This window comes from Mangifera indica, chromosome 13, assembly GCF_011075055.1.
Source record: "Mangifera indica cultivar Alphonso chromosome 13, CATAS_Mindica_2.1, whole genome shotgun sequence".
NCBI lineage: Eukaryota > Viridiplantae > Streptophyta > Magnoliopsida > Sapindales > Anacardiaceae > Mangifera > Mangifera indica.
Genome location: NC_058149.1, coordinates 11,369,646 through 11,382,530, shown reverse-complemented (window position 1 = coordinate 11,382,530; position 12,885 = coordinate 11,369,646). Strand labels below are relative to the sequence as shown.

The window sequence follows — 12,885 nt, the reverse complement described above, 5'->3', positions numbered from 1 at the left end:
CATTTTGCTGAATTTATCAACAGAAAGACAAATGTTAAGTGTACCGGTTAACGGAATTAATGTAATTTTACCAACAATTAGCTCACAATTAGGTTCGATTTAAACTAAATTTGTTTGAACTCAATTTGAATAAATCTAAAATAAGTTTAGTTTAAATAAACTCGAATTTGAAAATTTAATAGTTTTGAGTTTAAATTCTAGTTTTAATAGTGTTTGACTTATTAAGTTTATGAATATAAAAAATTCGATACAAAATAATATCGTTTTGATTAATATGTATTAAAACAATATAATTTTAGCAACGACTTGAATTCAAAGTTAAATTTAAATTCGAATTTAACTTTTTTAAAATGAACGAAACTAAAATTCGATTTTATATAAATTAAACTGAATTTAAACTCAATTTAACTTCGACCCCAGCCCCATTCAGGACCAGGGCGCCTGCCGTTTCGTTGACCTTTGCCCACTTTTCTTAGCTCACCTGCTCGACTTTATTGTAGATTCATGACGTTCTCGTTTTAAACTTTTTGTTTTGGCTTTTTCTCTTATTTTAGTATAATTTGTGGTTGATATTCCTGTTGAATAATTGAGATTATTATATTAATAATTTTGGATTTTAATTGGTCAAATATAGAAAGATGAGTTTTCAAGGTCAAAGTTGGTCAATGAAAAATATAAGTTGAAGATGGAGATCAATAAATATTAGAGGTTGAATTCAAACTAAACCAGGTTTAAGTTAACTTTTTTGGTACTATAATTAAGTAAAAAGTAATTAAAATGACATTATTTATATATAAACTTTTTTGGTACTATAATTAAGTAAAAAGTAATTAAAATGACATTATTTATATATAAAAATATATATATATTAAACTAATTTTATTTTAATTTATTTATATCAAAGTTTTACATATTTATAAAGTTGATAAGATACACCTAATGTTTGAGTTTTAAAATATTTAATTCTTTGACTTGCCCTACTAATAATGAGTGGAGCATTGAAAATTTTCAAAACCAGGGGAGCACAGGGTTCTTTCACAAAACATAGCGTGGGAAAATATACTTCAGACCAAGGTACTACTCGGAGCGGTCAACAAAAGAATGAATGAATTTGACTTTGTATAAATTTATATTAGTTCAAAGAATGAATGGAGCTAAAAATAAATTGAATGGACTTAATAATTAAATAGAATGGAAGTGAAATGTGGCATGGGGCGGCGGCATGAATTGGTCACGTATGCATGCAGGTATTAGGTTTAATTGTAATCCAGTCAAAGTCATGCCTGCCGTTATCATATGAAAAGTCAAACTTCTTAGCCATCTGTATTAAAAGATTAAAAAAAATTCTTAAATGATTTTTTATATTGGTAATCCAAAATTTAAAATAAAAAAAACCTCCATAAATCGTCCTACCATCCCACATGAGACGTGGGGTGACACCTAGTATTACTAAAATTAATAGGATGTTAAATTTTTAAAGTAAAAATTTAAGTTTAAATATTTTTAATATTTATAAAATTTTGATTTATCTAATATAATAATTATAAATAATTAGCCTTTTCTTAGCTAGCATAATTATATTCTCGGGTGACAAAAAGAAAAACATTTTGACAAAAAATCACGGTTATTCAAATTAAAACTTTTTTTGTAAATATGTATGAAGATTAGTCTTTGGATTTAAATGATTGTATTTTTTTAATATGACTGCCATTTTTAAATGTTTATTTTTTGGACTATGTTTATATTTGACGTATGAATTTAGAAATTTTAAGAGATAAATATTGTATTATTTTTGATAATAATATTGCTTCAATGCTGATGAAAATTTGATTTATGAAATATTATAATGTGAAATTTTGATAAATAAAAAGAAATTTGACATGAAAAACCTTTGGTTGGTGTAATTTATCCAATAGAGGTGATGGCACTTTCGACGAAGAAAAAGGTTCACTAATTTTTTTGGTAGATGTTCTCAAGGGGTTTAACGAAATAATGATAGGCGAGATAATACACAGTAGGGCTGGATTCGAGCCGAGCCGAGCTCGGCTCGCAGCCAGCTCGGGCTCGGCTCAGCTTTTTAAGGGCCGGCTCGAGTTCGGCTCGAGCTCGACTCGAGCCGAATTCGGCTCGGCTCGAGTTCGGCTCATTTTCAGCTCGGCTCGGCTCGTTTTTTATATCAAAACGACACCGTTTTGTATATATATATGGATCAAAACGACACCGTTTTGTATAAAAAAATTTTAAAAAAATATACCGAGCCAGCTCGGGCTCGGTTCGAGCTCGATCGAGCCGAGCTCGAACTCGAGCTGGCTCGGCTCGAATCCAGCCCTAATAGACAGGGAAAGATGATATTTTTTATAGGAGAAATGAAGGGTTTCAATGAAATCGGACTTGTTGTTAATGCCTCATGAGGGTCAATTTACATAATTCAGTAGTCGTGGAATATTTTCTTTTTTTAATAGGCAAAAGGACTATTTCTACTCAAGTTTAAGTGCATTTTTAAAATCATATTCGTAAGATTTGAAAAGCTAAAAATCTCACTTATCTATTAAAAATTTTAATTAGAGTTAAAAATAAAATTATTATTTAACAAAAAAGTTAAAGTTTTATTACCTTTGCCCCTTTTAGTTTAAAAATCTCACAATCCTCTCTACCTAAAGTTTGAAAAATTAATATTCCCCCTTTAAGGTTTGCAAATCATTGTCAGAGACGACAAACTTCGTTGTCTTCAGTCGTATTGACTCTCTCTCTTAGTTTAACTCTCCCTATCAATCATATCCTAACCATCGATGAAAATTATTTTCTTTGACAAAGACGCGTCTTCAATGATAGTTTGCAAACCCTAGGAGGAAATTTTTGATTTTTCAAACTTTCGATAGGGGAAAATTATGAGTTTTTTAATTGAAGAGGGCAAACATAATAAAATTTTAGTTTTTTAAAATTTTTAATTAAATAACGATTTTACCCCTAAACATAATCGAGATTTTAAATAAATTAGTGGAACTTTTATCTTTTCAAACCTTATCGGGTGTGACTTTAAGAATGCACCTAAACTTAGGTGGGAAATAGTCCTTTGGTCTTTTTAATATTTGTTTAGGCTGTCATACTTAGGGGTAAATATGGTATTTGACACAAACCATGACAAGGTTTTTTGGATAGTGCTAAGACATTTAAAGGCCGTTTGGTTATAGTGTTTTACAAATTACTTTGATAATATATCTTTTATTACTTATATTATCTTGTTTGATTTGCCAGTAATAAAATATTATAATAATCTTCTATTACTAATACTGACGTGACAGATAATATAAGTGATAATCTGATTACTACTTTTACCTTAGGTATTAAGAGATTACCAAGGTAATCTTGATTTTATTATAATTATATTATTATTTATTAAATTTTTAATATAAAAATAATTATATTCAAGAACATTTAAGTAAAATAATTTATTAGTATGCTTTTATTACTGTTAACCAAACACATTAGTTATTTATATAATCAATTTTTATCAAACATAATAATGATTTATATCTAATAATCTTCTCAGTAATCTATCTTCAAATTAATCTCTCTATTTTAATAATAAAATATTATCAAAACTAAACACCTCCTCAAAATTAGGGGGTTACTTAATATTTGCAAAAGGGGTTTGTTTTAAGAGAATTTAAAGGTTTTTCCTATTTCCAATAATTTGTCCTTGCAATATTTTATAATTTAAGTTAGAATTTGATGAATTCAATTATAATTAATCATAAATACAAATTTATTTTAATATATCAATGTTTGGATGCCCATCCATATGTTTAATATAACTTATGGTCATTTGTCATTGTGTTTTACTTGGTGAATATTAAGTCTATCTATAGGGTTTAGTTTGTTCAAACTTGACCTAAAAAATTTTTAGGCACAATGTTCGAACAAATCTATTCAAATCTTAAAATTTTGATTTAAACTCAATTCATTAAATTAAATCAGGTTTTAGGTATATTTCGATTTTGCTCATATAACTTTAAAAAACTATTAGAATATTTCTGTAATACTAAAAATCTATTAAAAAAACACCCATTAAATTAAAAAAGAAATCAAATATTTCATATATAATTAGAATGTTTGATAGATATATAAATAAGTTAACAACCCAAAAATGGATCATTTAAGAGCAACTAAAAGGATTATATAGTATTTACAAAGAACAAAATATTACATATTTTCTTTTTTAAGATCTAATCATTCATATATTATTATATATTTTGACTCTGATTTGGTTGGTTGTCTCGGTAGTGGAAGATTTACTTTTAGTTTATTTTCGTGTAAGCAAGAAAAGTTGTGCCATGGGAAAAATGTTAAACAAACATTATAGCTTCTTGTATCATTAAAGCATAATTTGTTGCTTGCCATGAGACATCAAATTAGAGAATATGACTGCAAAACTTTATCACAGGGTTACGAATTGTAGATGATATTGAAAGATAAGTGAAAATTAATTGAGATAATAAAAATACTCAACTGTATTATAAGAATGATAAGAGTTCGTACATGTCAACGCATGTTAACATTAAATTTTTTGTTAATCAAAAGAGAATTCAAAGTCTTCGAGTATCAATTGAATATATTAGTATGAATTTGATGATACAGAAGTGTTTACCAATAGTTTACCAACTAAGGTTTTTCATGTGCACATAACTCGTATGGTTATGGTTTACCCATATGATATGTTTGTATAGTGAGAGTTTGCATATCGATGTTTTACCTAACATATTTGTTGATCATTTTTTGATGCTAAATTTAGGAAAACTTTTAAGTAAATTTATATTCTTTCTGTTGCATCTTTGCATAAAGTTTTAAAAGTATATTGAACTCTTTTCAAATTATAACAAAAGATTATATTGTATGAAATTTTTATACCATGCATCCATACTTTTTCTATATTAATATAATTATTATTATCACTTATCATCATTCTCAGTCTGAAATCAAGAAGAGAGGAGGAAAAGGGTAGAAGTAAAATACAAATAAATAAATAAATAGGTTTTCATGTTATTTGGAAATTCAAATAGTTTATTTTTAATTTTTGTTCATTTAGAGTTAGGTGGAAAAATGTTTTTCAGCCAAACCTTAGGTGGGAAATGGAAATTTTATATAAAGCAATTCATATAATGCAAAATCTATAAATATAGATACAAAATCGGAGCCTCTTTTTGGAAAGATTTAATATGGTAAGTTCATCACTTACTGAGAAATACTAGAGTGTTTTACCAACAGAATGTTACCGGTTATGTGTCAGTCTCTTACTTCCCCACGTGTAATTAGCAGTAATATGATTTTAATCATGTAATTAGTTTCTTATAATCACCCATCACTCGGTTATTACTGTGTAACAAGTTTATACTGCCTACACAGCCGATTATTTCTATTAATCAATACTGTAAGCGTAAAAATATTCCCATTTTGCTTGTCATTTTTGCATCCGAAACTAGTTCAGTTCTTTCAGAATGGAGGATTTGAAACAACAGATTGTTGCAATGAGGCAATCCTTCTTCGATGAGGTTGCCAGCTGAATAATCTCAATGGAAGTTATAATTTTTTTAAATTTTGGAGAAAGATAATAAGAAGGAAAATATTCTGTCTTTGTTTGTTGTTGCAGGAAATTCTGGATAATCATTTCATTCAACTGGAACAACTGGGAAGCGAAGAAAATCCGAATTTTGCCAAGGAAGTGGTCACCGTGTTCTTGAATGATTCGATGAACAATTTAGCAATAATTGAGGATGAAATGTAAGTTTAACAATTTTCAATAGTCTTTTATAATGACGATAAACCGCAATTAATTGATTGATGTTACAGGAAAAAATCTCCGGTCGATCACCTTACGGTCGACAGGTACCTTCATCAGCTAAAAGGTAGCAGTGCCAGGTAAATGTTCATATGTACTGATAAAATCTACTACCTGAAGAAGAAGAAGGGTATTCAATTTCGATAAACTTTTGCAGCATTGGTGCCAACAAAATTAAGATTGCAGTTAATAAAGCAAGAGACGCTTGCAGGGAAGGAGATATCGAAGGGTGATTTTCTTACTTTATCTTATATATGTCCACTTAATCATGGAGAATATTGTCTAATAGACTTTTGGTTGAATGTGGTCAGTTCGAGGGCCTCTTTACAGGTGCTGAGAAGGGAGGTCGAGTCTTTTAAGGCTAAACTGGAGACCTACTATCAGGTTTAACACTGCTTTCTTTGAAGAAGAAGCTTCACTTGATTATAAATATTGAAAGACAATTTGATAGCTAATTGTTTTGTTTTGTTTTGTTTTTTTAGCTGGTAGCACAAGTTCATCCATGAAGAAGGAATCAGCAGGCCACCATGACAACGCCTAATTTCAAGTTTAGTGGCAGTTCAAATTAAGATTTATGTAATGAATCCGAGTTGTGCCTTGTATGTTTGAGTTTTCATTTTGAAATCATGTGTGCTTTGTGTCTCTTCTCTGTTTTATTATAAAATTTTCATCTCAGTTATGGAAAGGGAAGCTATAGGCATAATTAGATTCAACAACAAACTCTCCCCTATTGCCATATATATATGTTTATGATTGAAGGCTGGCGAGGTGAAAGAAGGCACCGCGCATGTGGTTGAGTTGGGCATAGGTTCCTCGTTCGACAACCTTCCCATCGGCAACCAAGGCGATGGAATCGAGCTTTTTTATGGTGTTGAGGCGATGAGCTACCACAATCGTCGTCCTTCCCACCATTATTTTATCCAATGCTTCTTGCACAACTTGCTCAGATTGCACGTCCAAAGCACTTGTTGCCTCATCTAATAGCAATATTGTTGGGTTCCTAATTATAGCTCTTGCAATTGCTATCCTTTGCTTCTGCCCTCCGGATAACTGAACTCCTCTTTCGCCGCATTCAGTATTATACCCATCTTTCAGTGATCTACAATATTCCAGTCGTAAATTAGTTCAACAAGATTAAATAATTTTCAAACACTAGAAGCTTGTATATTTAGCATGTACTCACGAAATAAATTCATGAGCATTGGCAGCTCTTGCAGCTTCTACCACCTCATTTTCTGAAGCATCAAGCTTCCCAAACAGAATGTTATCCCGAATGCTGCCTGAATATATCACCGGCTCCTGGCTGACAAGCGCCGTGTGCCTTCTGTGCCATTGAAGGTCGAGCTCCCTTACATCTACCCCGTCTATTTTCACCGAACCCCTCTCAACATCGTAAAATCTTTGAATCAACCCAATTACAGTTGATTTTCCACACCCACTTCTTCCTACTAGTCCAACACTTGTTCCTGGTTTCACCTCCAAGCAAAATTGTCTTAGCACAAGATTCTCTGCCCTGCTTGGGTATGCAAAATCTACCTGTTTCATCTCTATCTTGCCTGTTACTTTATCTAACTTGCTTCCACTTGACCCTTCTTCTGCCTAATAAAAATTTACAAACCCATCAATCAAAGGCAACCATTTCAATTCAAAGAGCAATAGTGTGTGTAAGTCACTTACATTTGAAGAGCCTGGAATGAGAGATTCCCGATCAAGAATTTTGAATACGGATGCAATTGCAGTTGAACCTTTGGCTAGATCAGAAGTCATGCTTCCGGCATCAGCTATAACTTTTCCAGTGCTAACTAAGATGAAAAATGTTTTAAAAACATCCCCAGCTGAAATTTCTCCCTTTTTCACCAATGTGCCACCATACCAGAAGTCCAGAGCCCATGACATGAAAGTCAGGCATTGAGCAGACCCCATGCCAATTCCAGCTAGCCATGATTTTTTCCTTGCCTCCTTTCTGGGTTCTTCTTGAGCCTCATCAAAAAGTTGAAGAACCTTTTCCAAACTGCAGTATGAAGTTACAATTCTATGATTAATCACTGCTTCTGCAGCGATTTGAGTACTGTGATTTTGTGCCTTTACAAAATTTGTTGAAACACTTGAGAGCAGTACTTTTTTTGTATAGAAACACAGAATTGTTAGTGGTTGGACTGCAATCATAACTATTGCTAGTTTCCAAGCCATAGCTAACCCCAAAATCATGGCAATGGTGACAGCAGAAGTAGTTTGAACCAATAAAGATACTCTGTCTGCAACCAAGGACTTAACCATGGAAGCTTCATTGCTCAATCTTGAACACAAGGCCCCACTGGAATTTTGCTCTTCATCAAACCAAGCAGCTTCAAATGTTAGAATCTTTTCAAGCATTCTTATCCTGATTCTCTTGGTTAACCTCTCTCCCATATAAGCAAAATTGTAATGTTGAACAAGATTCAAAACAAGAGAAATCAAGGTAAGAGAAGAAAAAATCAAGGAATATGTACGAATTCGAGCTTGCATTTCTTGGTGGGTTTTTGCGAAGAAAGCTGAAATCATGCCTCCTATTGTTAAGGCATAAATAGGTTGCACTGAGCCAAAGGCTATAGCTGAGAGGCTTCCAGCTAGGCCTTGCTTCCATTCGGGGGCATTCAAAGAGAGAAGCCTGCAGAAGGAGGGTGGAGGGTGAAATTCTGGCTTTGGTGGGCTATCAATAACGGGTAATGGTGACGCAAACACAGCCGGGCTCGATTTCGATGTGCTAAGCCGGCCACCACTACTTCTTGCCACCGATGAGTAATGCGTTTCTGGGTTTAGTTCTTGGTCATCACAACTGAATTGTCTCTGCATTTTTGCCATTTTTGCATAGTGGCCATTTGCTCTGTTGATGAGTTCATTGTGTGAGCCTATTTCCACGATGCAACCATTACCAACCACTGCTATAAGATCTGCATTCCTCACTGTTGAAAGTTTATGTGCTACAACCTGACATGTCAAATAATTGTTAACAAGAAAAAATGATGCAGTTGCATAGTTTATTACAACCATTAAAAGTGAGCAAAGCTAGCCTTCGGCCAAGAGGGCAATATTGAGGGCTAACATTGCAGCACTGGGGTCACCATTCATGCTACACGATTGCATTTAATAAAAGATGTTTTGTAGCCCCAACGCCCACGTGAGCTGGTTGTGGACTAGCTCTGGACGAATTTCAGAAGTAAACTATTGAGATTAGAGAACCCAAAGTTATATAAACCTTGTGAGCAATGTTATGTGTATCTATTTTTGGTATACAATTCATATACACAATTGATATGTTATCTTATGATTGAGTGTCGTTATATCTTTAATTTAAAATTATTCAATCATATAATGATACATCATTTGTGTATACAAATTGTGTACCAAAAGTGGTACACATAATTTTATTGAAACCTTATACTAGAAACTCATACTTTTCAATATAGGATTCAAGTCCTATACCTTACACTTAGATTTTAACACTCTGAAATTAGTAAAATTTACCAGTGTGGTTCTTCCCATAGAGGCTTGATCAAGAGCATTTTGCACCAATTTTTCAGATTCAGAGTCAAGAGCACTTGTTGCTTCATCAAGTAGGAGAATCACAGGGTTCTTTATGATGGCTCTAGCAATAGCAATTCGCTGCTTTTGCCCACCTGATAAAAGTGCTCCACGTTCACCAACCTATAGCACCAGCCGATTATGTTAATGCTAAATTTTCTTCAACTCATTCATGATGAAAAATTAAGAGCCACATACCTTTGTTTCATAACCTTCTGGAAGTTGTCTTATGAAATTATGAGCATTTGCAGCCATGGCTGAAGCAATGACTTCATCCATGGTGGCATCAAGCTTCCCAAACAATATATTTTCCTTTATTGATGTCCCAAACAATGCATGTTCTTGACTAACAAGACCCATTTTCCCTCTTACCCACTTCAACTGTAAGTTTCTGATATCTACACCATCAATCTTCACAATTCCATCATCTGCATCATAAAAGCGTTGCAAAAGTGCAATTGCAGTTGATTTTCCACTTCCACTTGCCCCAACAAGAGCCACAGTTTTTCCTGCTTCAACTTTGAGATTGAAATCTTGCAGTACAATGGAATCAGGACGAGAAGGGTAGGTGAATTTGACATGCTCAAATTCTATTTCCCCTTGAATTTTGTCTAATACAAGTCCTTCTGTGTCTTCACCATCTATTTCAGGAATTCTATCAATCCTGTTGAATATTCGTGTTGCTGCAACTGAAGCTTCTGTGAAGTACTTCACTTCAGGAAGTGCTATTCCAAGGGATCTGCGCGCATCATAGTGATCATAAAGATTAATCAAGTATAAATGCAGAAGATATATATTAACTTTGATAGTTGAACACTAATAACTGTAAAGATCTATTCAGTTTCTTTACTCCGACTTACTTTAAAACATCAAGTAATATGAAATCTCCATGGTTAATTAGGAAAGATCATCACAAAAAGTACACCCATCTAGGAGACTTATAGAAAATTTCCATAATCATTTTACAGGCTAAGTCAATAATTTAATCATAAAATATTGTGGGGGGATTTAAATCCTTGTTCTTTCGAATTTCTACTTTCTTCCTACTTAATTTTGACCAATTTCACAGTTCACACGTAGAGGGAGAAAAATACAAAACTTACCTAATCTCCATTAATTTCCTTCTTGAAAAAAGAAAATATAATAAAGTTTTTCCTTTAAATGACACTTTTCATGGTAAAAGAAGGTTCTAAATGGTTAGCATTTTATGAAAATCCAGAGACCCAGTAGTTTGGCTGAAGGGAGAAACGCTATATCGAATACAATAGCTAGTTTCCATGCTTTGAAAATACAGAATATGACTCATGGAGCAATGAGTTAATAAGAGCATAAAGAATTTAGGGGTGTAGGAGGCCTTAGGAAGACTGGCTTGAGAATATGAAGTAAAACTTTAGGAGTTGGTAGAAGAAGCTTAGATCTTAAGATCAAAATTACATGGAACTTGTGAATGTCAATTGGTAGAAGAAGCTTTCTACAACCCTAAACTTCAGTCAGAGGCACCCAATAAATGAATTTCAAGCTAGCTAGGGGATTAAGCATGGAGGTCCCATAATAAAAATCCTAGTTACCAGTATTTATTCTTTACTCAATATATAAAACATAAAGGTTTTAATCATGAAATAAAGTAGTTGAGTAGAGAAAGGCTTCAATGGCATCTACCTGTAAATTAAAGAGTGTTTAGAAAAATCAAACTACTTTAAGATTCATCTATATATAAAGATGATTTTATATCAAATAAGGAATTAAAGGGAAGGCAAATAAAGCACATACAGTCCGCTCAATACGAAGGAAATGCCAGCAGCATAGATCCTTCCACCGCTTTCTCCTTTGTACATCACCAAACGACTGCCATACCAAGCAAGAAAAGCCCATATTGCAAAAGCTAGCCCCGTGCTCCCCACAGCCAAACCTTTTGCTATGCCTTGTTTAATTCCCAGTTTCGTTGTTCTGTCTAATATAGCTGAATATCTGTCAATGATTCTCCGCTCAGCTGTGAATGAATACACTGTCTTAATCGAGCTCAAAGCCTGCTCTACAATGGTGTTTGCTTTTGCATACTCCTTGTAGGCTTTCTTTGACAGATAGAGAAGGTATTTTCCGTAAAGCATTCCAGGGATTATCAGAAGAAGCAGCAGTGGAAAGGCTACTATAGATAACCTCCATGAAAAGTATGTGGAGAATACAAGTCCTGAGATGAACACAGAAGCGTGCATCAGAAATATAGGCACCTGCAAAACAAAAAGGAAAATGTTTCACTGAAATTTTGGGTCGTCATAAAAAGCTGCTTAAGATCCTTTCCTTTTACAGAACATTTACCTTTTCACTGAGAACTTCTTGTATGAGAGATGTATCTTTTGATATGCTGTTTATGATTTCCGAAGTCGTTGCTTCTTGTGAATCAAAAAATCCAACTTCTTGCCTCAGAACAGCTTCCAAATACCTGAAGCGGATCTTCAAAACCTGACGCTCGCTGGTTTTGCTCCAACAGTAACCTTCTGTGAGAACAAATTATAGATATTCATCAACCTCGGAGCCATTTTCTTCTCTTAAATTCATACGAGGGTTTTTGTTTTATAGCATTAAAATGAGTTAGTTTACTCAAATTTTGGGCATCCTAGGGTTCCATAAAATAACCCCCTTTTTTTTTTAACTGTTGTCTCCTTATTACCAACTTGCGTTCTTCAATGATCTTTGGAACACAAAGGACCCATGATCTAATTAGCTTGAAATGTTCAAAACAAATCAAAGTTAAAAAACAAATACAATTTGTAAAATTACCCATGAAAGCCACCACCATGACTGCTAATCCCAAGTACACAAAATATAAACTGCACTGTTTCAAGATAAAAAAAAAAATGGTGGGTGAGAAAAGAGGTAGTTGAAAAACAAAAAGAACTAAGAGTCAGACTGTGTTTTGACGGCCAACCTTTTCGACTTCGTCCATGAAATTATGATGATTTTGGGTTTTACCATATCCCAAACTATTCATTATGCGGCTGGCAAAGACAAGTAAACAGTTGGTAGACATCCCATCACCAATAGCTCCAATAGTTCCCAAAATCATTAACAAAAAATCTGTTCCATCAGCATATCTCAAAATTATTGCCATATTATTATTCTTACTCTCCTTTCTTCTCATCTCTCCTGTCTCTGCCTCGCTCATCTCTGGAGAACTCCAGAAACTTTAAGTGGAGAAAGAAGTGGTCAGTGGTACCAATTTACACTAGACTTGAGTGCATATATTTATAAGGATGTTCGTCATGATTTGCCATGAAGCAACCATTGAGCTTTATTAGGGGTTGTTGAAGCCATTAATTTTATATTATGGGTGCCTATTACTTTCATCACCATCAGAGAGATCAAGCCAGGATTAACCAATTTTTTAATAGCCATTTTTGTTATTGTTCCTCTCTTTTCTCCTGCTTTTTCTTAGTTTACTTGTATTGTGATGTGAGATTGCTTTGGGCACATGTCGTTTTATGTCTACT

The 12,885-nt window shown here is 33.3% G+C and overlaps 2 protein-coding genes across 3 annotated transcripts; one reads left to right on the top strand and one right to left on the bottom strand.

The window, feature by feature from the left end:
- Positions 1 to 5,428: 5,428 nt before the first annotated feature.
- Positions 5,429 to 6,515, top strand: LOC123195214 (pseudo histidine-containing phosphotransfer protein 5-like). The gene is made up of 6 exons (XM_044608870.1): positions 5,429 to 5,549; positions 5,648 to 5,778; positions 5,848 to 5,916; positions 5,994 to 6,065; positions 6,148 to 6,220; positions 6,319 to 6,515. The coding sequence occupies exons 1-6, from the start codon at positions 5,496 to 5,498 to the stop codon at positions 6,340 to 6,342; spliced, it is 423 nt and encodes a 140-aa protein (XP_044464805.1). The 5' UTR covers positions 5,429 to 5,495; the 3' UTR covers positions 6,343 to 6,515.
- Positions 6,447 to 12,794, bottom strand: LOC123195212 (putative ABC transporter B family member 8). Of its 2 annotated transcripts, XM_044608868.1 has the most exons (9): positions 12,324 to 12,794; positions 12,176 to 12,230; positions 11,714 to 11,892; positions 11,168 to 11,625; positions 9,596 to 10,136; positions 9,341 to 9,520; positions 7,514 to 8,803; positions 7,020 to 7,435; positions 6,447 to 6,935 (listed from the first exon to the last, which is right to left on the bottom strand). In XM_044608868.1, exons 1-9 carry the CDS (start codon positions 12,558 to 12,560, stop codon positions 6,584 to 6,586), a joined length of 3,708 nt encoding a protein of 1,235 aa, XP_044464803.1. In that variant the 5' UTR covers positions 12,561 to 12,794; the 3' UTR covers positions 6,447 to 6,583. The 2 variants fall into 2 exon arrangements, with proteins under 2 accessions (XP_044464803.1, XP_044464804.1); XM_044608869.1 differs by lacking the exons at positions 12,176 to 12,230; positions 12,324 to 12,794 and having other exon boundaries at positions 11,168 to 11,585; positions 11,714 to 12,130.
- Between the last annotated feature and the right edge of the window lie 91 nt (positions 12,795 to 12,885).

Bases quoted from the DNA above. Each gene is read 5' to 3' on its own strand.
- LOC123195214 (XM_044608870.1), top strand. From the start codon at position 5,496: ATGGAGGATTTGAAACAACAGATTGTTGCAATGAGGCAATCCTTCTTC. The intron at 5,779-5,847 runs GTAAGTTTAACA...TTGATGTTACAG, and splicing joins GCAATAATTGAGGATGAAAT to GAAAAAATCTCCGGTCGATC. The intron at 5,917-5,993 runs GTAAATGTTCAT...AAACTTTTGCAG, and splicing joins CTAAAAGGTAGCAGTGCCAG to CATTGGTGCCAACAAAATTA.
- LOC123195212 (XM_044608868.1), bottom strand. From the start codon at position 12,560: ATGAGCGAGGCAGAGACAGGAGAGATGAGAAGAAAGGAGAGTAAGAAT. The intron at 10,137-11,167 runs GTATGTGCTTTA...TGATGCGCGCAG, and splicing joins TCCTTCGTATTGAGCGGACT to ATCCCTTGGAATAGCACTTC. The intron at 6,936-7,019 runs GTGAGTACATGC...GGAATATTGTAG, and splicing joins AATGCTCATGAATTTATTTC to ATCACTGAAAGATGGGTATA.